The sequence below is a fragment of the Trachemys scripta genome, chromosome 6 (assembly GCF_013100865.1).
Source record: "Trachemys scripta elegans isolate TJP31775 chromosome 6, CAS_Tse_1.0, whole genome shotgun sequence".
In the NCBI taxonomy this organism is placed as follows: Eukaryota; Metazoa; Chordata; order Testudines; family Emydidae; genus Trachemys; species Trachemys scripta.
Genome location: NC_048303.1, coordinates 3,886,303 through 3,909,727, shown reverse-complemented (window position 1 = coordinate 3,909,727; position 23,425 = coordinate 3,886,303). Strand labels below are relative to the sequence as shown.

Below are 23,425 nucleotides of genomic sequence, written 5' to 3'. Positions count from 1 at the left end.
TCAAAAGGGCTGTGTGGGGGCAGATAACTTCTTCAACTGCCAGGCCAACAGAGACAGCATGTAATTTTCCTGACTGAAGCAGAATGAGAGGGATGAGGGGAGAAACCAGGATTTTTTGGAGGAAGATGTATGTGGATAGGAAGATAATTCCTGGGAATACCCTTATCACAGAAAAGAAATCCTCCAAATAATGTGAAAAATCTCAATGTCACTACTGCGGTACTTCTAGAACAAAAGAAAAGAAAGAATGATGGTTAAAAATAAATAAAAAGGAAAACCATCAGTGAAAATTGCTCCTGAAACTTTGCAGAAATTTTTACGGCTTTCTCTTGCTTAAATTGATTGGTGTAGTGATGTTATAAAATGACTATTAGGATTCATTGTGCACAACAGAAAGTGCTGAAATGTCAGCCGACTATACAGCAGAAGTAATGGGTCCTGAACCCCGGTTAGTCAAAAATGATTTTGTTTCAAATTAGAAATTGATTTTTTTGGACACAAGCCCTTTACAGGCTTCCAACTTTTGTAGCTGTGCCTTGGAAGAGATTAACCTCAGCCACTGTTTGGGTCCAGTCTGATGATACCCTTTCAAAAGTTTCTGCACAGGGTCTGCTTTTTAATGTTGGTACAGTCTTAACCAATAATACAAGCTATTTGTTCCTTTGAGAACTGCACCACATTTTTTCTCATTTTGCCTTTATATATATATATATATTTTTTTTTATGCTGACACAAACTGGTTGACAAGTTCAAAAAAAAAAAAAAAAAAAAAAAAAAGACAGTTCATAATTGAACAAAAGGTTGTGTTAGGCTCTGCAGTGAAACCGCCAAACTGCTTCTATTTTCCCCCTCCCCTTCCCAAGAAAGACAGCTTTCGCCACATCGTAAGTGGAGATGCTAAGCGAAGAGCAGGATAGATTCTAGTTGCAAAAACATCCTTGTGTGGCAAAATATCAGGTTATGATGGTGCTAGCCATTACTCGGGGAGGAAGAGAATGTGAAGATTACATCACAAAAAGCAAACCCCATCAAGCTTATTCTCTGTTTGCTGGAAAAGCAAAAAATTGCTGAAGTAATTCTTTCTGGGAATAAAGGACTGGGGTTTTTTTTTTTTTGTCCCATGTTAGGAACTCCAACAAAATCGCTTGCTGTTTACTGGGCTTTCTACATCTTCTGTTATATTTATTACAGCTACATTTTGGTTGTTTTAAGCAATTTATAATCCTCTCCCTCTTCCTTGGGATCTAACTGAACCACACATGAATACATGCCTATAATTACTAAATGTCATACGCAAACTCACATTACAAGACAGCATATGCTTCATCTTACCTCTTCTAGACCTGCTGGTTTCCTTCTTTCCATGCATCCACATGGCTCCTTCTTCCACGTTTGCACTAAAGCCAACTGTTCTCCTTCCCAAACTGCTCCCGCCACTGCTCCCTGGTGTTTTGGACGCTTTGCCTAGTGCCGGTGTTTTGGGAAGGCAATCTTCATACTTAGACACTGGAAAGCTGGAAGGGGTGAAAGGTCACAAGCTGTTAACATGTTGCACATCATCACTGCACTGTTTGTGCAGTTTGTCTTGAAGCAGCAATATTCTAGTTGTGCTGTGGCTTCGTTTATTTTCTCCAGCATTTTAATGCCCGAGCATGCTGGGTAGGGATCAAAGTGTTAGCAAGTTACTTTAAATGGGAGACTCCAGGGAATTCCCAGGCTCTCAACAACACAAAACATTTCAGAACATGCACTTCAGTGACATTTTCATTGTAATTTAAGAGTGCACATCCACATTTTTAGCAAAGAATGTTTTAAGGTGTGTAAATGCACATATCTGACTCAGAAACTTACATGAGATTTATCTCCCTGCTTATAGCTAAATGGATTCTTTACAGGTGTTTCTATGAGAGAGACAAGGTTGGTGAGGCAATATCTTTTATTGGACCAACTTCTGCTAGTGAAAGAGACAAGCTTTCAAATTTACACACAGCTCTTCTTAAGTGTCAGGGTAAATGCTTTTCTCTGCAGCCATGTGGGCTGGAAACAGACTCTTTTTAACAAAAACTGAGATTCTCATGTAATCACTTGACTCCAGAAGCTAGGTCTTTAAGGAAAATACCAAACATCCTGAGACTTATGATCGAATTGCAAGTGTTCTATGCCATTATCTAAATCATCATCAATGATTTAAATAATGGCATACAGAGTACACTTATAAAGTTTGCAGACAATACTAAACTGGCAGGGGTTGCAAGTGCTTTGGAGGATAGGATTATAATTCAAAATGATCTGGACAAACTGAAGAAATACTCTAAAGTAAATAGGATGAAATTCAATAAGGACAAATGCAAAGTACTCCACTTAGGAAGGAATAGTCAATTGCACACATACAAAATGGGAAATGACTGCCTAGGAAGGCGTACTGCGGAAAGGGATCTGGGTGGCATAGTGGACCACAAGCTAAATATGAGTCAACAATGTAACACTGTTGCAAAAAAAAGTGAACATCATTCTGGGATGTATTAGCAGGAGTGTTGTAAGCAAGACACGAGAAATAATTCTTCAGCTCTACTCTGTGCTGATTAGGTCTCAACTGGAGTACTGTCTCCAGTTCTGGGCGCCACATTTCAGGAAAGATGTGGACAAATGGGAGAAAGACCAGAGAAGAACAACAAAAATTAAAGTCTAGAAAAAATGACCTATGAGAGAAGATTGAAAAAAATTAGGTTTATTTAGTCTGGAAAAGAGAAGACAGAGGGGACCTGATAACAGTTTTCAAGTACATAAAAGGTTGTTGCAAGGAGGAGGGAGAAAAACTGTTCTTCTTAACCTCTGAGGCTAGAACAAGAAGCAATGGGCTTAAATTGCAGGAAGGGAGGTTTAGGTTGGACACTAGGAAAAACTTCCTAATTGTCAGGGTGGTTAAGCACTGGAATAAATTGCCTAGGGAGGTTGTGTAATCTCTATCCTTGGAGATTTTTAACAGCTGGGTAGACAAACACCCGTCAGGGGTGGTCTAGATAATACTTAAGTCCTGCCATGAGTGCAGGGAACTGGACTAGATGACCTCTCGAGGTCCCTTCCAGTCCTATGATTCTATAAGGGAGCTGGGAAGCAAACCACATGTCAGGGGAACAAGTCTGGGAACAGGAGGGAAGCTGGGGCCAGGAAGAAAAGATGTGGAGTGTTTGAAGTAGAAGGTGCAGGTGTCTTGGTAAAGTCAGGGCTCTTGGCAAGAGAAGGGATGAAGCATGGAGAGTAGGGGATGAAAAGTCTGTGGAGGTTGTTGAGCAATGGCTGAGAGAAGAGAGTTCTGACTGAAGGAGCCAGTGACTGGGAGCTCCAGGAACCTCATTAGCTCTGCAGGGCTGAGTTGCATGGGGTGGAGCTGGAGAAACAGAAATGCATGGTTTGAGCTAGGGAGGAAAAGGTGGCATTGGGGTTCATGGAGCAAGTATTACTGTAGTTGCCACAGACACAGGCAATTATGAAAGGAATCATGGGAAAGGAGATGTCCAGGAGATCACCTCTCCATTATTAAGAGGTGGTACACACTGCGCAAGTGCATCAGAACCTCTGCCATACGACCTGTGTGTGGGCAAATATGCTTTGAACAGATACTACAGAAATGGGAATGTCATAAGAAATGTAACCACCTCTGCACCATTCCCCTTGGTGAAATTAGTATGAATGCTTTCACCTTTTGCCTTGCCTATTGAAGGTCCTTTCTCGATAGCCCCCTGAAGAACCAATTCTCCTCTGCCACCCAATCATTTCCAACTTCTGCCCTCAGTGAAAAGCCTACTGCCTGTGATGGGGATGCCCACCAGGTGTAGCTGATTAGACCTGTGATTGACACAAAGTAAACAATTTGGAATATGATGCATATGAAGGAATAGAATTCAGCATATCTCTTCATACCTCTGCAGTGCTCGCAGATGTAAAAAAAAAAAAAAAAAAAAAAAAAAAAATCGGGAAAATCTTATGATTAAGTCAATAGAATAAACACACACAGAAGATCTATCGAGTATATACGTGCCGTTTTACACAGACACCCCAAAGAATGTATACTTCAATAGTTTGGGGCACAGTTTCTATGAAATATGCTATGCAAAATGAATTTGAACAATATTTGCATGTAAAAGATTATGCTACTGAATATAGTGTACACGAGGAAAAAAGAAGAACACGGCTGTTACTCTGAAACTTGAGGAAAAAAGGTGGATGGATCTCTGATGTTTCCATCAGAAAATGATATCTAAATTAAAAGTCTCAAAATCAATGTGCTGTACCAGTCATTGTTTAATGGGGCCCTCTGTGTCTGTTGGACAATTAGTTCTACTCCTGTATTATTAATGCAGAACGTTATGTAATGGCTCATGACCTATAATCACTAGCTGAAGTGTTGGCTAAAACTTCTCTGAATAACCTCCATTTACTTTAGGGCTTCTAACTACATGACCGCTAATAATGTTGCACAGTGGCTATTAAAATGTATGGCAGACTAAATTAGTATCTTATTCGAATTACATGAAATTAATCTACTAATTCCTGCAATGTACAGTGTAGAAAGGGGTGGATTGGAACCCTAACTACTGATGAAAGGGCCTGAAAGACTCACTGGTTAAAAAGGTCTTTACAAAAATACAGGATTATAGAGATATTTTCCCCTCGTGCTTCTGCATGATTAAGAGCATTTAAAGATATTTAAGGTGGCAGCCATTATTTGGATGTTTTCTGGGTTTTTTAAATACATGTAATTAGAACCTACAAATCTTTTCTGAAGACAGTTACCCCTTGAGTTGTAAATGACTGGGAGAAGGTTACTTTGCTGGCACAGTGAGATACTCTTTACATGGTGAGGTTATACCTAGAATACCGAGTTGGGTTTGGGTAACACTGCCAGAGGGAATTCAGAGAAGAGAAACAAAAAGGATTAGGAGGTTGAAAAGGTTAATACAAAGAAACAATAAAATGCTTATATAATAGCTTGGCTAAACAATGAATTGGGGTTTATTCCTTCAGTCTTTAAAGGAATTCCTTTAGTCTTTAAAGTTTTGCTTGAGTAAGGACTGCAGAATCAGACCCTAAAAAGGGACACACTGAACATCTATTTGAAAGGATGTAACCACCAAGGAGGAAGGGGAAGAGTGGTACAAGATAATACTAATAAGGAGCAATGTACTGAAATGAAACAAAGAGGATGTTCGGAAGAACTAACCCGTGACAGAGTTCCATGAGGCAGTGGCATGATCTGCCAAAGGAAGTGATGAAAGCCCCATACCTTAGGAAATTTCAAACTAGAAAATATACCAACGGGAACAATCCTGCACTGGCAGGGAGACTGACTAACTGACCTAATGGGTCCTTATCTATTTCCTGTTTTTAGGATACATCAATACATTCAAGTGTAGCTTGATTAATATAACTTTGTACAGGACATGGTCATCTTCAGTGAGCTTTATCATTACTACCTGAAACAGGACCACTGAGAAGAATGGCAAAAGAGGTTAAGGTATCTACTAACCCACAGACTAATGCCGGAGCAGCCAACAAATTCTACCAGAAAAGGAAGAGGCTCTTTCTCTCATTTCTCACCTCCTAGCTTATGAATGCCTAAACTCTCCAAGAACAATAGGGAACACGCCCTGAACTTGTTTCCATTTTGGCTATGCCTCATATCGTGATATCCCTGCTGAGCTTGAATGGCAAATTTTAAATGTCATTCAGGACCCACTGAATACTGCTAGTATTTGCATTCCTTAAAAAGTTAAAAAAAAAAACATTAACCTTTTGTTTTATTGAATTAAAATGCCATGGAAATGCTGATGTAGCCTTCAGAGACCGAAATACTTTTACAAAGAAGAATAGCTGTCATTTATTAGACACAAAGAACAATTACTTGATAGGATGCTTTCTGACAAAAAGCAGATTGGTATTCTCATCATAGAAAAGGCATTGTAAAAAAAAAAAAAAAAAAAAAACCCTAGCACAGACCTCTGAGACTTGAATAATTTAAAGCTGCATTTGGTGCAATTTAAATTTTTCTTTAGGGAGGCAAAGTTAAATACCTTTAATTTGTTCTAATTATTTCAAATTTGCAAGTTAATTATGGCTGATCATTAAATAACAAAAAGGACTATCGTCTCCGTAGAGTTTTACCTCCTACCCTCTGCATTGCTTAAGCTAGATTTTAGTATGCATGAATTAACTTTCTAAATAATCACACGGTTTGACTAAATGGCTCAGTAAAATGAGCTCTGATCCTCAGAATAAGCATTAATGGACATTAGGAAGGCTATTGGGACCCATGTTACTTACATTATAAGTATTTTTAATGGGGTCTTATTTACTAATCTTTATGTACTGTTCAAGTTAGGGCACCATATAGATACATTATTCTGCTTTAATAGAGGAAAGTCACTTCTTCAACACACTAAATAAATGTCCATTTAGAGCCAACTAAATTCAGTTTTAAATAAATGCCTGGAACCTATGATAGAATGTAACTTGTTTTAGCTGTTCACACTGATGAATCAGTCTAACACAATGCTAGCCTTGCTCTCCAAATGGAATTTTACAGATCTGTTGATGTGCTAAGCTACCCACGCAGCAGAGAAGCTCTAATCCTAGCAGCAGAACAGCGCTAACTATAAACCTTTTGGGTGTAAGCAGGTTGAATCCGTTTCCTGTTCTATAGCCAGTTTTCAACTGACTGGTTCCCAGCCGTCAATTTTGGAGTCTCACCTTCTACTGAGCTCTGACCTATACACACATTTTCCAGGGCAGATCAGCTGTAGCCAGAGAACACAAGATTACATCAGGACCAGTCAGAAACCCACAAATGGGAGGCAATTCATGCCTCCAATATCTATGTTCAACAGATGGCTACTGTAATGTTACCCTGTTGAGTCCTGGGCTTGGGAGTTTAGCCATCAGTAAAGTAACAGATTGCACTGGTGGGTATGTTCCAAAAGCAAACTTTGCAGTAATGTTATTTTTCCAGTCTGCACTTTCTGTTTGTAAAAAAATCCCACCAACTTTATTAACGGTGCCGGGGTGCAATTTGCTGCAATTACAATCTGGCCAAGAATGTGTAACATTTAATGGTGCAAGACTGGTGATCAGCACAAGCAATACATGTTTGATGTTGGAATCCCCTTAATGGTTAAGGAAACTTAGCGATTCCCAGGGGGATACACCTTAGACATGGGAGTTGGATGCCTAAATGCCTTTAAAACTTTAGCCCTAAGTGACGTGCAGAAGTCTGTTGTGAATCAGGGCATTGAGTCCAGGTCTCAAGTCTTAGACTCGTGTCCCAACCACTGAACCATCCGGCCTCTCACGTGCTGCTAGGTCATGCCCACTCTCTGTCCAGAAGTAGCAAAAGGGGGGGGCAGCAGAGCCTGAGAGGGAGAATGGGGGTAAATACTTCCATGCATGAAACCAGAGCAGTTCTGTGCTGGAGAGCAGGATAGCTAAAAACAAGGGGGTGAGACTAATGATACTGGTCATTCATTCATGCAGGAGATGGTATTCTTAATAGAGGCCTAGGAAGCACTAGAGGGAACTGTTTTGGAATACGGGGTGGATCAAACATTGAAGGTGGAGGGGAAGTGCACAAAAGGAACATACTTGATGCAGTTTATTGATGGTCAGTATGACCACCCTGGTGTTCCTAAGGGCTAAAGCAATCTGTTCACGCATCAAAAACATGCTGTTAAAAACCTTGATGCTTTTTACCACAGAAACAGAAAACTGTTTGAAAAAAATCTAAACTTAACTTTCTTGTTCTTTAAAAGACAGAAAAAACTGGCTCTGGCAGAGACCTTGAAGACCACACTTAAGCCTAAAGTGAGTTTTCATGGACGAATTATAAAACCCGGCATTTAGGCATTTATGTAAGACGCATGGATGTGCTAATGACATGGGTGGGATCCAATGGCTGTTACAAAGAGGCAGGCATCCGCCTCTTAGAAATGCACCCTCACCTTTATAGCTTAAGCCCATCTTTTTTCTCAGGCTTTTCTTCTAGGGCAGGGGCTGAGTATTTGTAGAGGGAGAAAGGAGTCATTATCCTGATCATTTTGTAACTGGATATTTTGTAAGTTAACAGAAATCTAAATTAAAATAGCATCAGATCTTCTAAAAAGTAAGTTTTCCCCAGAAAAAAAAATCACTCTAGCTATCAATCATAGGCGCCAGTTTCTAATTTTCCCCAGGAGTGCTCAACCCCGACTCAGCCCCAGGCCTCGCCCCCAATCCACCCCTTCCCCCAAGGCACCACCTCACTCCCTGTCTCTCCCTGCCCTCGTCCCGCCCCCTCCCCCTAGCACACCCCATCCCTGCTCCTCACCCTCCCTCCCAGCACCTCCTGCATGCCGCAGAACAGCTCATCCGCGGTGGGTGGGAAGCGCTAGGAGGGAGGGAGGGGGAGAAGTTGATTAGCAGAGGCTGCAAGTGGGCGGGATTGGGGGTTGGGAGTGGAGCTTGGCTGCCGGTGGGCACTAATCACCTACTAATTTTTTTCTGAGGGTGCTGCAGTGCTGGAACACCCACAGAGTCGGCGCCTATGATTTCACTATAACCCGGATTTCAACATTCACATTATGGCGCTTTGAAGAAATGTGCGTCTTCATCTTCACCCTATCTGGATTTTCATTATACCAAGAATTTACAATTAAAAGGTCCTGCTGGATCAGGTACCCAGGATCAAATGTCCACTCCATTCCACATTTCTGTTGAACTCACTGGCCTCCCAGTACTGTGTTTATTTTAATCACCCCTCCTTCTGGAAGAGGGGTGCTCCAGGCAACATTCTGATCAGATGCTAAATACCCTCCCATATCACATTCTATCAATGTATTGTAATTTAAACCAATGCTTCTCCAGACACTTCTTCACTTGGACCAGCTCCCCGCCAAATTCCTCCAATGTTTGGTTCTCGGAGAATTTCATTCTATCACTGGGAGCGAAGGGCTCTCAGGACCTTGCACGATTATGCCCTTAATTCGTAATTAACCATGTCAGATTGTATTAGATCATATAAATCATGGATGAAATCCCGGCCCTGTTGAATTTAATCAGAGTTTTGCCACTGACTTAAATGGAGCCAAAAATTCACACCACATACCTAATTAAAGGTAAGAAAGCTAGATGGCTCTTAAAATTACGCAGTTATGTCTTCCCTCCAAAGCCGCGTCCTGGTTTTGCTGTAAGTCATATTTTGACTCCCTCTCAGCCTACCTGGCTGCCCTAAGAAACAATGAAATGATCTCTGATCATTTCTCTCCTTTTCTGCCACCAGAGAGTGAATCCAAAAGAAAATTCCAACACAAAGCTTTTTATACAGTCCTGTAGAAATGACCACAGAAGGCAGGCTGGCAAAGCTTTGGCAGGACAAAATGCTGCAATTGTGTGTTTGGCCTTTTTTATAGAGCAGAGTAGAGCAGCTGTCGTTCTAGCAAGCAGTGCTGTCAGCCTTCACAAAAGAAAGTCATGTAAATGTCAAGTCACAGGTATAAAAACAATCCTTCAATACAGCCTCTGTATATCTGAAAAGCCTGCCTAGCTCTCACTAGTGAAAGCACCATAAGGGATGATGCAAAAGCCTGTTTAGGACAAAGGAAGTTTTGAACTAAATCCAAACTTCTACAGTTCTTGATCAAACAGCGTAACTCTTGTGGACAGGATGAAAACCATACATCTGCATGCCATTTTGGTGCCTTATCCAAGAATCACTTTTAAGTGGTTCTGAGGCAGCCTCATCCACCACCCACCCCTCAAAATGCCATATGCAAACTATTACCTAATCAAACATCCTGGATTGTATTCCAATTCGGTCTTGAAGAAGGTCTCTGAAAACAGTACATCCCCTTATCACCTTGGTCCAAACAGAACAAAGGGCTTTACCACAGTGCTGCTACCATTGCAAACCAAACTGGTAAAATCATGCTCAAAACATAGTGAGTCTTTTCAGAACTGGAAGCACCCACCAGCATGGTGCAAGATCCCTTGTTTTCATGCACATTATAAAACAGGAAGTATATACACACCAGCTCCTCCGGAAGAGTGTTAAAACAGGTTCACAGCTGTTGATAGCAGTACCTCTCAGCAAATGAATAGCTATTTTGAAACCACTCTTTCTGCCAGTGAGTCACATGACAGAACAACCATTCACTGAAGATAAATGTGAATGTAACAGAAATGGGTGGACAATAAGATAAGAGAGCCATAATTAAAGCCCTAGATGCTTAGGATCTGCACTGTCCTAGACAGGAACTGCAGGGTGTGAAATGAGTAAAGAAACCAACTAGGAGTGAATCCTATAACACCTGTAGGTGGAGCCACAAGTTAATAATACTTAGCATTTATATTACTTTCTGGCACAGATCCACAGCAACGGTGCTATGCCCCCACCTTCTATTCAAGGACAAAGTGGAACTTCCCAAACATTAAGCTTCCACTTGCAAAAAAAAAAAAAATGGCATAGTAAGTTACTACCCCCATTTTGAAGGTGGTGAAACCAATTAACAGAGAAATTAAACTTCCAAGGTCATAAACTGAGTCAGATAGCCAGGCCTTGTGACTCCCAAGTCCCATGATCTAGCCCAGCCTTCAAAGTCATGAAATTTACCCTTCTAGACCAAAAATACAAAACTAAACAAAAAAACCCATCACCTGCCTTCATTGTGATGGTGATTATTAGAATGAAAAATGTGAAACTTTAGTGACCCATTAAAAACCCCCTCATTCACCGGGGTAAGTAGAACTTTGCAAATTATTTTAAACTATTAGATTATGTTAGCCTGCAGAGAGTCACTTTTGATGAAGGAGTTTTTAGTAAAGATTTAAGAAATTCCAAACTGGCAGCTTCATTTGCCTTGAATCTACTAAAACCACTCAATTCACCTTGGTGCTCAGTGCCTCTGAAAAATTAAGTCATTTATTTAGGTGTCTAAATATGAATTTAGACGCATAACTGTAAGCACCCAAGTTTGAACGTTTTAACCAGTGTTTCATCAAAATCTTCCTCTGGCTTTCCTTTTAGCCCGTGGACTTACTGTGAATACAAAGTCACAGAATACTGGGTCTGTCCAGATGCTTAAGGAACACACTTGACATTTGCCTCCTGTTCTTTATGTTAAGATCCTAAGGGAAACCAAAAATCCTACACCTTGCAGAACCATCATGAAAGATGCTACAAATATCCGTTTACCCATTGCAACTATGACTAGGATGGTAAGAAAATTTAAACGATATTTTATCTGCCAATCAAAAAGAGATGGCTGAATTTCAGGCAGTAGAAAGTAGACTTTTGCATGGTTCTGTTTTAAAGTAATTATAATGGTCTGAAATGTCAGTCACAACCCAAAACTAAACATACCATGTTAGCAATATGGTATGGCTGCTCTTCGTTTAATTGTAATTTATTTACACTGAGGTAGCAGCTAGTGGCCCCAGCCTGTAGCTGTGTGCTACACACCATACAAACACAGAACAAAAAGACAGCCTTTATCCCGAAGACCTTACAGTACAAAATGAGACTCAACAGATGGATACAACAGACAAACAGGAAGGGGGACACAAGAAAAGAAAGACCATTATTAACTGCTTTTTGATTAAATAGAAGGGCATGTAGTTATACAAATGGGTAAGGCACAACGCTTACTATTGTCCCAGGGCTGCAGTTACTTGCATGCTATTTTGTTTTGAACTCTTAAACATGAAAGAGTTGGTCACATTGTACCTCTTTGGGCCAGGGACCTTCTCTTCGGTCTGTGTTTGTACAGTGCCTGGCCCAAGGGATCCTGGCTTTTCTGCACACCATAGTTCATCGTATCTGAAGGATGGAAAAACCAACTGAGGCCCTTTCTTATCCTGCAGAAAATTCTAAGTTATTGGTGTTGTGGTACCATCTGCTAGGCAACAAGGAGACAAAGTACTGTGAAAGGCAGAGAAAGAAGCACTCTTTGTCTCATAGAATTGTAGAATATCAGGGTTGGAAGGGACCTCAGGAGGTCATCTAATCCATCCCCCTACTCAAAGCAGGACCAATCCCCAACTAAATCATCCCAGCCAGGGCTTTGTCAAGCCTGACCTTAAAAACCTCTAAGGAAGGAAATTCCACCACCTCCCTAGGTAACCCATTCCACTGCTTCACCACCCTCCTAGTGAAAAAGTTTTTCCTAATATCCAACCTAAACCTCCCGCACTGCACCTTGAGACCATTACTCCTTGTTCTGTCATCAGGAACCACTGAGAACAGTCTAGATCCATCTTCTTTGGAACCCCCTTTCAGGTAGTTGAAAGCAGCTATCAAATCCCCCCTCATTCTTCTCTTCTGCAGACTAAACAATCCCAGTTCCCTCAGCCTCTCCTCATAACTCGTGCTCCAGCCCTCTAATCATTTTTGTTGCCCTCCGCTGGACTCTTTCCAATTTTTCCACATCCTTCTTGTAGTGTGGAGCCCAAAACTGGACACAGTACTCCAGGTGAGGCCTCACCAATGTCGAATAGAGGGGAATGATCACGTCCCTCGATCTGCTGGCAATGTCCCTACTTTTACAGCCCAAAATGCCGTTAGCCTTCTTGGCAACAAGGGCACACTGTCGACTCATATCCAGCTTCTCATCCACTGTAACCCCTCGGTCCTTTTCTGCAGAACTGCTTCCTAGCCATTTGGTCCCTAGTCTGTAGCAGTGCATGGGATTCTTCGGTCCTAAGTGCAGGACTCTGCACTTGTCCTTGTTGAACCTCTTCAGGTTTCTTTTGGCCCAATCCTCTAATTTGTCTAGGTCCCTCTGTATCCTATCCCTACCCTCCAGTGTATCTACCACTCCTCCCAGTTTAGTGTCAGTCTCCTCTCCTGAAAGAAGGGAGCCAAGTTTACAGCTCTTTGAACTAGTCCCTCTTTGCGCCTCAATGGGATTAGGAGGGGAAAAACAAACAACAACAAAACCCAGGACAAACTCCAAGTAAAGGGGAGGGGAGAGGTGGGACAAGAAACGGGAAGGATCTAGACCAATGCTAAGTACCACCATGCAGTGACCCTGTACTGACTGCAGGTTCCAATGCCAGAAGATGCTTGGAGACAGCCTCCAGTGATTTTATATGCATATGGGATACAGTAAGAGGAGACATGGAGGAAAAAAGCAACAAACATAAAAAGGAGATGTTGATGCTAATGCTATTGATGGAGTGACAAGAAATAAGGGGATATAACAATACAATGTGAGCTGCAGGCCAGGGTAGATTTGCACAAAGCCTATAGGCAAGTGGCTGCAAACAGAGGGTTTCAAAGAGAGGAGTAACGTGGTCTAATTGTGCAGCAAGGAAATTAGTCTTAGCAGCTGTATTTTAAATGGAGGTGAATGAAATGGATATAAGGGAGGCAGGCCAGAGAGGATTTGACATAGTCAAGGTGATTTTTAAAGTATGTTGTGGAAGAGAAAGCAGCAGCATGCGGCAACAGCTTAGGTGTGTGAGGAGAAGGATACGGGAAAAGTGTCAAGGCAACGCCTGGGGGTGGGGGCTGGCAAGAAGGGTCATATGTCCCTCCCCAGATGATGGGGGGGGCACATTCAGCAGGTAACCTCAGTGGCGAAAGGAGCAGGGACCGCCCCCAGCCTGGCCCCAGGCCCAGCCCTTCCATGCAGCTGTGTCTCCTGTCTGGGGTCTGTTGAACAGCTCCGCCAGAGGACAGGGCTGGGGGCGGGGCTAGGGGTGGTATAGCCACGTTCTGCTCCTTTCGCCACTGCGGTTCCCAGCGCAGCAGGAGGACAGAGGTTCCCTCCCCCCCCCCAGGCAATGTGGGATGGGGAGGGGACAGGAAGAGCACGGGGGCCCTGGGCTGGGGGTGAGGGGTCACGTGGGGAAGTCACATGCCCCCTTTTAGCTGGTGCCCCCCTTTGTGTCCCTCCCATGAGTCACCCAAAAAGTCTGAGTGACAGAGAGGATCGTAGTATTGTCAATACCAGAAGCAGAGTTTCAGAAAGAAAAGTGAAGAACGCGTTTTTTGCCAGATTAGGGTTGATCAGACAGCAAGACAACCAGAGAAGCAAAGGGTAAAAAAGAGTTACTGGCATAGTGATGATAGCTGAATCTGTGGAGGCGGATGTAGTCATCCAGGGATAATATCTGGGCAAATCAAGAAATGCCTGAATCCTCTCTTTGCAGGAAGAAACTGGTTCAAAACTAGTTCCAAGAGAAATGGTATAAAATAGTGCTGCAAAAAACCCCACATAAAAATATTCTCTCCATAAAAATCTAACGATCCTACTGTTTCTAAAATTAGGGCAACCACTAAATGAAAGTTAACCTGAACAATAACTTTAGCTAAACTTCAGGTCACATGCATTAATATAATGAGATGAAGAATATGAAAAGGCCATTCATAATAGAATTCATGAAGTTAGGAATGCCATGCTTAGCTACCTTATAAGATATAATTAATGATCCTATAAAGTACGAACTCACCCGGCCATCCACCAAACCGTTCTTTACATTGGGTAGGACAAGCAAGCTGCTGCTTCCACAACTACTGCCCTTTGAGAAGCTGAAAAGCCTTTTCCACATGCTGAGCTTTGAACCACTACCCAAATCAGAATGCTATATAACAGCTGGCAACCCAATACACATCTCTCATGATAGACTGGTTATTGGTGAAATGTTAAAGAAAAAGTCATTACCTCTTTCCTATTGCTTCTAATACCCTACATTCCTCTAGATTATTTATAATCCCCACTAAACCCATCCTCTGTTTATAGTCTTTTAACACAATAGAAAAATATAAACTATCTGGAGATCTGCCTTGTTTTGTACCACTCCCAGCCATTTGGTACAACAAAGGAAGTTCTCTCTCCATCAAACGGCCTGATCCCTCATGAAGCCCTGATGCTCAGATTCAAGGTTAAAGGATTAAGGCCTGAAGCACTGAGTACCAGAGGAAAGAAATCCAAATATCAAAAGAAACACAAAAATCAATCCTCTGCACCGCAGGGGCAGTATGAAGAACAAGTCAGCTGGGCTGAATCTAAAATTTTCTCTGTGTGGCTCTCAAAAATTAGCACTGTTATAAATGTAATGGGCAGTTTTGCAAAGACAAAGCACCCCTGGAAAACAACAGAGCTCAATTCAAAATATCATTACACTCTGGAAAGTTTTATGTCACCATAATTTTAGTTGCAAATGCATAAAGTCCACTTCAGAGAGAGAGAGAGAGAGAGAGAGAGAGGTCACATGACGTTATCCTTCTATAAAGTTTGTATATCCACAAGTGACAGAATGTAATATTTAGTACAGTTTGCTTTTTGCTTCAATTCTCTGCATGCTGAAGCGCAGCCAAGGTCACAGGAGGGAGGAAAAAGTGGGTTTAGCTTGGTGCAGCTGTGATCATGGCCAGAAATAGCAGGGTATGGAGGATTTCTTGCTTTGATTTTGTAATGCCAATGGCTTTTGTTCTTAGTACTGCCCCATCAGTTCAGATTGTAAATGGCTTGATAGTTGCAAGGGTAGGTTCCAAATACAGTGAATTCAAAAGTACCTTCCAGAACTTTTTTGTTTTAATACTATCTGGCTCAACTTTTCCTACTGAAAACTCTTTGGGACACAAGAAAATATACAGTACATTGAAATAGTTTACTTTAAGAACAATTTTTTAAAAATAAATAGAAGATACACAGTTACATATAAGAACAGCAATCTATATTAAAACTAATCAAGCCAGGCTTCAAAAGAGGATTGCAATTCATGGAGTGATCTACTAGCTTCTAATGTGTCCTCAAAAGAAGACAACTGCAGGTGTTCTGAAAAATGTCTTTCCCTGTTCCCAAGTGTCTGCACAGGAAAGAACGCCCAGAAAGCATGGTGAACAAACTTACAAGAGCTAGAGGGAAAACGAGAAATTTAGTCACACCACAAATTCCCAGAACATTTTCAATTTCAATATATGAAGCCGCAAAGCCACGCCAGGAGATTTATCATGCACTATCATTACACATTAACAGATCCAGGCCTTTGGAAAATTCACAAGTGGCTGGTTTTTACTGTATACAAATTACCAGTGACATCCAGTGACCCCTGATCCCACCCTCTTTCCACAAGTGTTCGCTAATTGCAAACATTTTACTTTTTGAAGACTACAGCTGTAAACCAAGTTAGCTCCATCTTTCCACTAAGACTGACTAAGCTGCCTCCCCCTACATCCTATGGGCGTGCCCACCCATAGGCTTCCTGTTCAGGCTACTTTGGAGTGCTGAATGTGGCATATGTCATCCTAAGAAGAGATCAGATACAGTTCAGATAAGAGCAGGATAGAAAACTGCTGTAGTTCAAAGTAAACCTGCGGTTATCAAAGAAACCAGTGCAAGTGGAAATGAAGCTTTAGACTCCCTGGACTAACAAACATTGTTGGCTGGTAAAAAAAACCAAAAAAACTCACAGAAATCTTGAAATAAACTTTTGGTCACCAACTATTTCTGCTATTCTTTAAGCCTCTCTGGGTATATCTACACTGCAAAAGAAAACATCTGCAACAGCGAGTCTCAAAGCCCAGGTTTATAGACTCGGGCTTGTGCTGTGGCCCTAAAAATAGACATTCCTGGTTTGGCTCTGAAACCTGGTGAAGGGGATGAGTCTCAGAGCCTGAGCAGGAACATCTACACTGCTATTTTTAGTGCCGTAGCATGAGCCCGAGCCTGCAGACCAGAGCTCTGAGACTCGCTGATGTGGGTTTTGTTTTGTTTTGTTATTTTGCAGTGCAGCTGTACCCTGGCCTAGGTGGCCGTAACAAAGTACAAATGTGCAGAAAATTCAGTATATAGTCTCCTGTTATGTAACAATGGACCAGGGCAGATATCTGTTGGGGAGATGCTGTGGTTATATTTATTACTCAGAGGGTACCTCTATACTTACCTCCAGGTCCGGCGGTAAGCAATCGATCTTCTGGGTTTGATTTATCGTGTCTTGTCTAGACATGATAAATCGATCCCGGATGTGCTCGCCGTCAACGCCGGTACTCCATCTCGGCGAGAGGAGTACGCGGAGTCGACGGGGGAGCCTGCCTGCTGCATCTGGACCCGCGGTAAGTTCAAACTAAGGTACTTCGACTTCAGCTACGTTATTCACGTAGCTGAAGTTGCGTACCTTAGTTCGAAGTGGGGGGTTAGTGTGGACCAGGCCAGAGATGTGTCTCTGCAGCTAATTCAGATTTTGCACTTCTTGCAGATATGTCAAGTACATTTTTATTGACCAAATAAGTTCTCTCTGAGTTTCCCAGCTGATTATGCTACCAACTTCAGTGTAAAATAATCTGCCACAGAGAGAGAAAGCCTGGGTGTTAAAATGGACACTAACAACTGGGCAAGCAGTTTCCAGCTACCCAAAGTAAAAAAGATTCTATAAGCCATTTGCAGGCACAGTTGATTTCTGTCTGTTTTAATGCTGTCAATCTGCCAGTTTTAAAAATATTCAGGAGGAGAAGAAAAAACATCCTAGCCAGCTGCATTCAGTAAATGCATAAGTTGCCTAAGTGGCACATTGGGTTATTAAACGCACCTCTAGAGAGCAGGGAATAACTCATAAATGAATTGGAATTTGGTGGTCTTAGTCAAACACTGAACATTCTGGCACGATTGGCAGTTTCTTCTCTAGAGACTCCAGACTGGAATAGCAGGAGGTGATGCATGTCGTGATTGAGGAGAATTGACAGATGGCCCCAGGTGTGAAATAACAGGGGTGCTGCCGTTTGCTACCGAGATGCACTGGCAAAGCTATACTGATGGGAGTCCTTGAGGACTGGAAAAGCTGGGGTGCTGCCGGTTAGGACAGAAGTGTATTTGCATAATTGTGAGGTTTGATTTTTTTTTTCCAAAGAGTGTGTGAAATAAATCACATGCCTGGAACAGCAGGAAGGGCTGCAAGCCATTCTTTTGCATTTATATGTAATTGTCTAGAATATTTGGACACATCGGTATAGCTAGCACAAGATACATAACAATTCAAACAATCCTAAAAAAATAGAGTCAATAATATGTATTTAACAAGGAGCAAAGATAACGGTCACCTTTTCTCATAAAATAATAAAAAAGTTATACCGTAAACATAAAATCATCTAAAAGACCCTTGATAGTGTTCCCTCCTGGAACTATCACCATAACGACGAACATTTCAATAGAGGGAAAGTGCTATTAAATTCTGTGTTTGATATTTCCAGCTAACTAAAAATATAAGAGGGAAAAACACACAAGGGTGAGATAGATCCACACACACAAATGAGAAAAGTGTTTGATGAAATAAGTGGTTGCAAATTACATCTGGAAAATCTCTAGTACTGGAGGGAAAAATCCTGTAACAGGCACTGTCCATTCAAAGGGTGCCTTTCTATAACAAACGTATTTGATACTAATTTTCTCAAATGTTCCTATATGAAACATGTTCAGGTGAGGGTTGAGGAAGGCTGGCAGAGTTGCATGAGGTCCCAGAAATGGATTAGCAGAGGGTGCTATAGGGAAGAAAGGAACAAGGTGCATTGACAGAGATGCTGACGGGACAAAGCAAACAACAGCAAGGAATGCTATAGGTTAGCATTTAAGCACACAGAAGAGTTAAAAGGAGGGGTACTTGTACAGCATCTCTCTGAACTATATTTGGCTTTAGTCAGAGCTATTAGACAGCCCTCGTTTCCATGGTGTACTATATTCATATTCAGAGCAAACAAAGGGGAAATTGGTGGATTGTTTTAAAATTCCTCTCTCTCCGATGCAGTTATCAGGAGTATGCACAAAAGCAGGTGCCATGTGAACAGATCCTCCTGAATGAGCAAGGAGTGGGTACTTGAGCATGTACCAGGCATCGGTACCTGAGAGATGGGAAATGTTTTAAAAAGCTGTCTTAAGCTAATCAAATACAGTAGGTTATGCTTTTATTTTTGAATATTTTAAAGCATCTAACACCATGGGGCAGACTTGAAAAGAAATTCTACAAACGGAACTTGCCTCTAATTTTAGAAGTTATACATCTTTTGCTGAAGATCAATCCTGTACTCACCCATGTGCACACCAGCTAGTGAAAACTACCCCCAATAAAGCCCTGCTCCCATGGCTGTGCCTGAGAGAACTGGAGATCCTGCAATGGCAGATACTGCCGCTGCCTAGAGATGGCCAATCTGTGTATCAGGAAAAGAGCATTCTTCCCAAGCGAGTCCCTCCTTCTGTTTACACCTGACAGTGAAGTGACAAATTCAGCATTACAAATTCGCATCAGGAGGATCCAAGCAGGCAGAGATGGGCAACATTTGTTGAAAGGCTTTGATAATTAGTTAAATGTAAAGGGTACTTATGGTAGAGGAAACGAAACACATATCCATTCAAAAGTTCGGTATATTTAAAGTGTTCCCCAGAGTCAAAGTTTCCCCTTCCACAAACAGGCAGATTGCCATGAATAGCTCAGACAGAAATCAAACTGCTCTATATTTGCTCTTGAAATCTTTTCTTCAAGTAGGTAAAAAATTATGCCCTACAGGAGATGACAAGATGCCTTTAAAGTCCATACCTCATTTCTGACTACAATTACCTCTCGCTAGCTTGGCACAGCTGCACGCCCCTATTTGCTTTTGTTTTTCCATTAAGGGCTCGTCCATTATTTGTACCCATCCTATGAATGCCAATGATGCCGACTCCCTTGCCTATGATTCTCTCCACAGATAATAGAGAATAAATTGCAATTAGATTTTGGTAATTGTAGATAATTAACTCAAAATGAGCTGTTAATTATAAAAATCTATGTTTTTCAGTTCTTGATTGTATTATTTATTTTACTTGTAAATTCCAATGTCTCACTCGAGCAAGTTTAATATTTTAAATACTTTTGGCTTTTTTTTTAAAAAAATACCAAGAGAATTTTAAATTGAGCTTTGCTTATTTGAAAATTAAAATTATGTTTCGGGGAGGTTCCCTTGAGAAGCTCATCCAAACTGGAAGATAAACAGGGTTGGTTTTCCATCATGATTCTTAATAATATTTTCTACAGCAAAAAGCCTTTGGCATTTCAATACAACTGCCAGATTGCTCAGAAGAGAACAGTTCCCACCTCCCATTCCAGCCACACTCACGCAGCACCCTTTCCTGAGACTGAAAAAAAATCACTTCTATATTCAAATGCATAAAGGAGACAAATGGACTTGTCTTCGTAGCCTCTTCCAGCCTTATATTAGATTAAATTATTTAGGGAGCATTCATCTGGTAACCTTTGCAAAACTGAAGACTGAGTACAGGAAACAAACTTTCAGATGCCTTGCTGCCAAACTTTGGAACCAGCTGGCGTTGTGACTTGAGACTGCAGAAATGCATATTAACTTTGAAAAATTACTGTGGGTTTAATCAAGAGAAAGAGAGAGAGAGAGAAAGGAAAAAAACTTATGAAATCTGGAACTCATTTTGTAAACAACGCAGTTTTTCTTCATTCCCCCCCTGTATTAAGTAGACTTTTGCAGGTTTTAGCAACCTATTGCAAAAAGACCTGCAGATGTTCTAGGTTACATTTCTCCTTAACAGAGTGCAGTGCTAGAATATATTTAACTAGATCTATTTTCTGAATCTCCTTTGCTAGAGTGATCATGGAATCACATGGTTTTGTAAAAAAGGGAAAAAAATAAATGAGGATCACTTTTAGGACTCTCCTCATCTGTGGTGGTAACCTAAGTTTAAAATACTGCCTGTTAACACAAAGGTGATTGGATAATCAGTAACTCATACAGCAGAAAGAACAAACTAGAGAGTCCGTGAGAAAGATATCTCACTGCACTTTTTTATTAATTTAGATGGAATACAAGAGTCAAAAGAGTTGAAGGTATTGATATGACCCTGTCACTGTCCAACATTAAACAGTGGTAAACAAGGTTCAGGGTTTGGTGTACACACAGACCTCAGGTTGCTTAGTACCATGGCAAACACACTATTAAACATCCTTTATAACTTTTTATTAAAGATACAGAAAGAAGGAAAAACAGGTAAAGCATTTGAAATGCAAGGTATTAAGTAAGGTTTTCATTTTAACAACATCCTCATTCCATTTAGCAGGAGAGGGTCTTTAGAAGGAAAAAAACCCTTGCCTGATGGTCTCTTACAGGGTATTAAAGATGGGTGGTATCTCCTTCCCTAGAGGTTTTTAAGGCCAGGCTTGACAAAGCCCTGGCTGGGATGATTTAGTTGGGGATTGGTCCTGCTTTGAGCAGGGGGTTGGACTAGATGACCTCCTGAGGTCCCTTCCAACCCTGATATTCTATTATTCTATGGGAATAACTGTTCTTTTGGGTAAATGAAGTAGTTAGTTTGATACATTGGAGCTATTGTTGTTGCTGTTGTTGTTCAAGTCCAATCCTATTTCCTAGAGGGCCTAACAAGACAAACAAAGGGGAAAGAAAAGAACAGCAAAGATAGAAAATACAGCAACTGTCCCTGGTGCTGAATGTCACTTGCAACCTCACTGCTGGAAAAACACAAGCATAGCACATGGCCTTATTAGCTACTCCAAGACCTGGCAAACTTGTACCAGCATTGGGCTGTTTAGGGCACTCTTTTTAGCGGCCTCTTTCTGGTCACAGAGATACAGCAGTGTTACACAATATACAGTCTTGGCCAGACTCTTATTAAACAGAAAACAAAAAGAGAGGGATAGGAAAAAGAAGTAGTAAAGTGGGGAAGGAAAAGGACACACTCGGAGGGAATATGAGTGATAAAGTTTCACATCCCAAGTGGTGTTCAGCATTCATTAGGATGGAGAAGGTCCAGGATCCTAAGAGATGGTGGGGGTGGCAGCCGAGATGGTGAAGTTCGCTCCTTCCTGTTCTTTCAGTCAGCCAACATTGCAGAAGCCAGTTCTCACCACAAAGTCTTCTTCTGAGAAGGACCCCAAAAGAGAGTGAGGGGTTGAATATCCCATCCCCACATTATTTTGTCCACCAATTATGCCTAATTTCCAACACACCAATTTTGGTTCATTGATTTCCAGTCTTACACTATCCTTGTTTACACAGTCCTTGAATTATATCAGTGGGCTTTTTTGTTTGGACTAATTCAGCCTCTCTCTTTCTTCATCTTTCCCCATCAACATTTATTATAGTTCACTGCGACATTTTATGAACCTTTCACTCACTTCTCACTGTGGAGCTCACAATTAGGGTAAATGAGTAGGCCCAATTATTCCCCTACCATCCCATCCCCAACCAAGAGTGAAGAAAAGAAAATACAGACGGACATTAATACTAGGTCACCAGACAGAAAAACAAAACACATCAAAGCCAAGGTTGTTAAGCAAATTTCTCACTAGAAAGTCCTGCTGGGGGGGGAGGGAGGGGAGGGGAATTAGAACCGCAGAAAGCACACCTGCAATTTCTGGGGCAGCAGCAGGTGCTGCCTTCCTGGGTGCACACATTTACTTGGGTTCTCCTCAGGAGGTATCTAGTCCAACCCCCTGCTCAAAGCAGGACCAATCCCCAACTAAATCATCCCAGCCAGGGCTTTGTCAAGCTGTGCCTTAAAAACCTCTAAGGAAGGAGATTCCACCACCTCCCTAGGTAACCCATTCCACTGCTTCACCACACTCCTAGTGAAAAAGTTTTTCCTAATATCCAACCTAAACCTCCCCCACTGCAACTTGAGACCATTACTCCTTGTTCTGTTACCTGGTACCACTGAAAACAGTCTAGATCCATCCTCTTTGGAACCCCCTTTCAGGTAGTTGAAAACAGCTATCAAATCCCCCCTCATTCTTCTCTTCTGCAGACTAAATAATCCCAGTTCCCTCAGCCTCTCCTCATAAGTCATGTGCTGCAGCCCCCTAATCATTTTTGTTGCCCTCTGCTGGACTCTTTCCAATTTTTCCACATCCTTCTTGTAGTGTGGGGCCCAAAACTGGACGCAGTACTCACCAATGTCGAATAGATGGGAACGATCACGTCCCTCGATCTGCTGGCAATTCCCCTACTTATACAGCCCAAAATGCCGTTAGCCTTCTTGGCAACAAGGGCACACTGTTGACTCATATCCAGCTTCTCGTCCACCGTAACCCCTAGGTCCTTTTCTGCATAACTGCTTCCTAGCCACTCGATCCCTAGTCTGTAACAGTGCATGGGATTCTTCCGTCCTAAGTGCAGGACTCTGCACTTGTCCTTGTTGAACCTCATCAGATTTCTTTTGGTCCAATCCTCTAATTTGTCTAGGTCCCTCTGTATCCTATCCCTAACCTCCAGCATATCTACCACTCCTCCCAGTTTAGTGTCATCTGCAAACTTGCTGAGAGTGTAGTCCACGCCATCCTCCAGATCATTAATGAAGATATTGAACAAAACCGGCCCCAAGACCGACCCTTGGGGCACTCCGCTTGAAACCTGCTGCCAACTAGACATGGAGCCATTGATCACTACCTG

At 41.7% G+C, this 23,425-nt stretch overlaps 1 protein-coding gene across 2 annotated transcripts in view; it reads right to left on the bottom strand.

Moving 5' to 3' along the window:
* Nucleotides 1-23,425, bottom strand: part of KIAA1328 (KIAA1328 ortholog) — a 242,659-nt gene that overhangs the window by 52,116 nt on the left and 167,118 nt on the right. The window contains exon 8 of one of the 2 annotated variants that reach the window (XM_034773570.1): nt 1,333-1,514. In XM_034773570.1, coding sequence (XP_034629461.1) covers nt 1,333-1,514 — 182 coding nt within the window. Of the gene's footprint in view, nt 1-1,332; nt 1,515-21,267; nt 21,897-23,425 lie in introns of those variants that run through there. The other variant, XM_034773571.1, reaches the window with a different exon arrangement.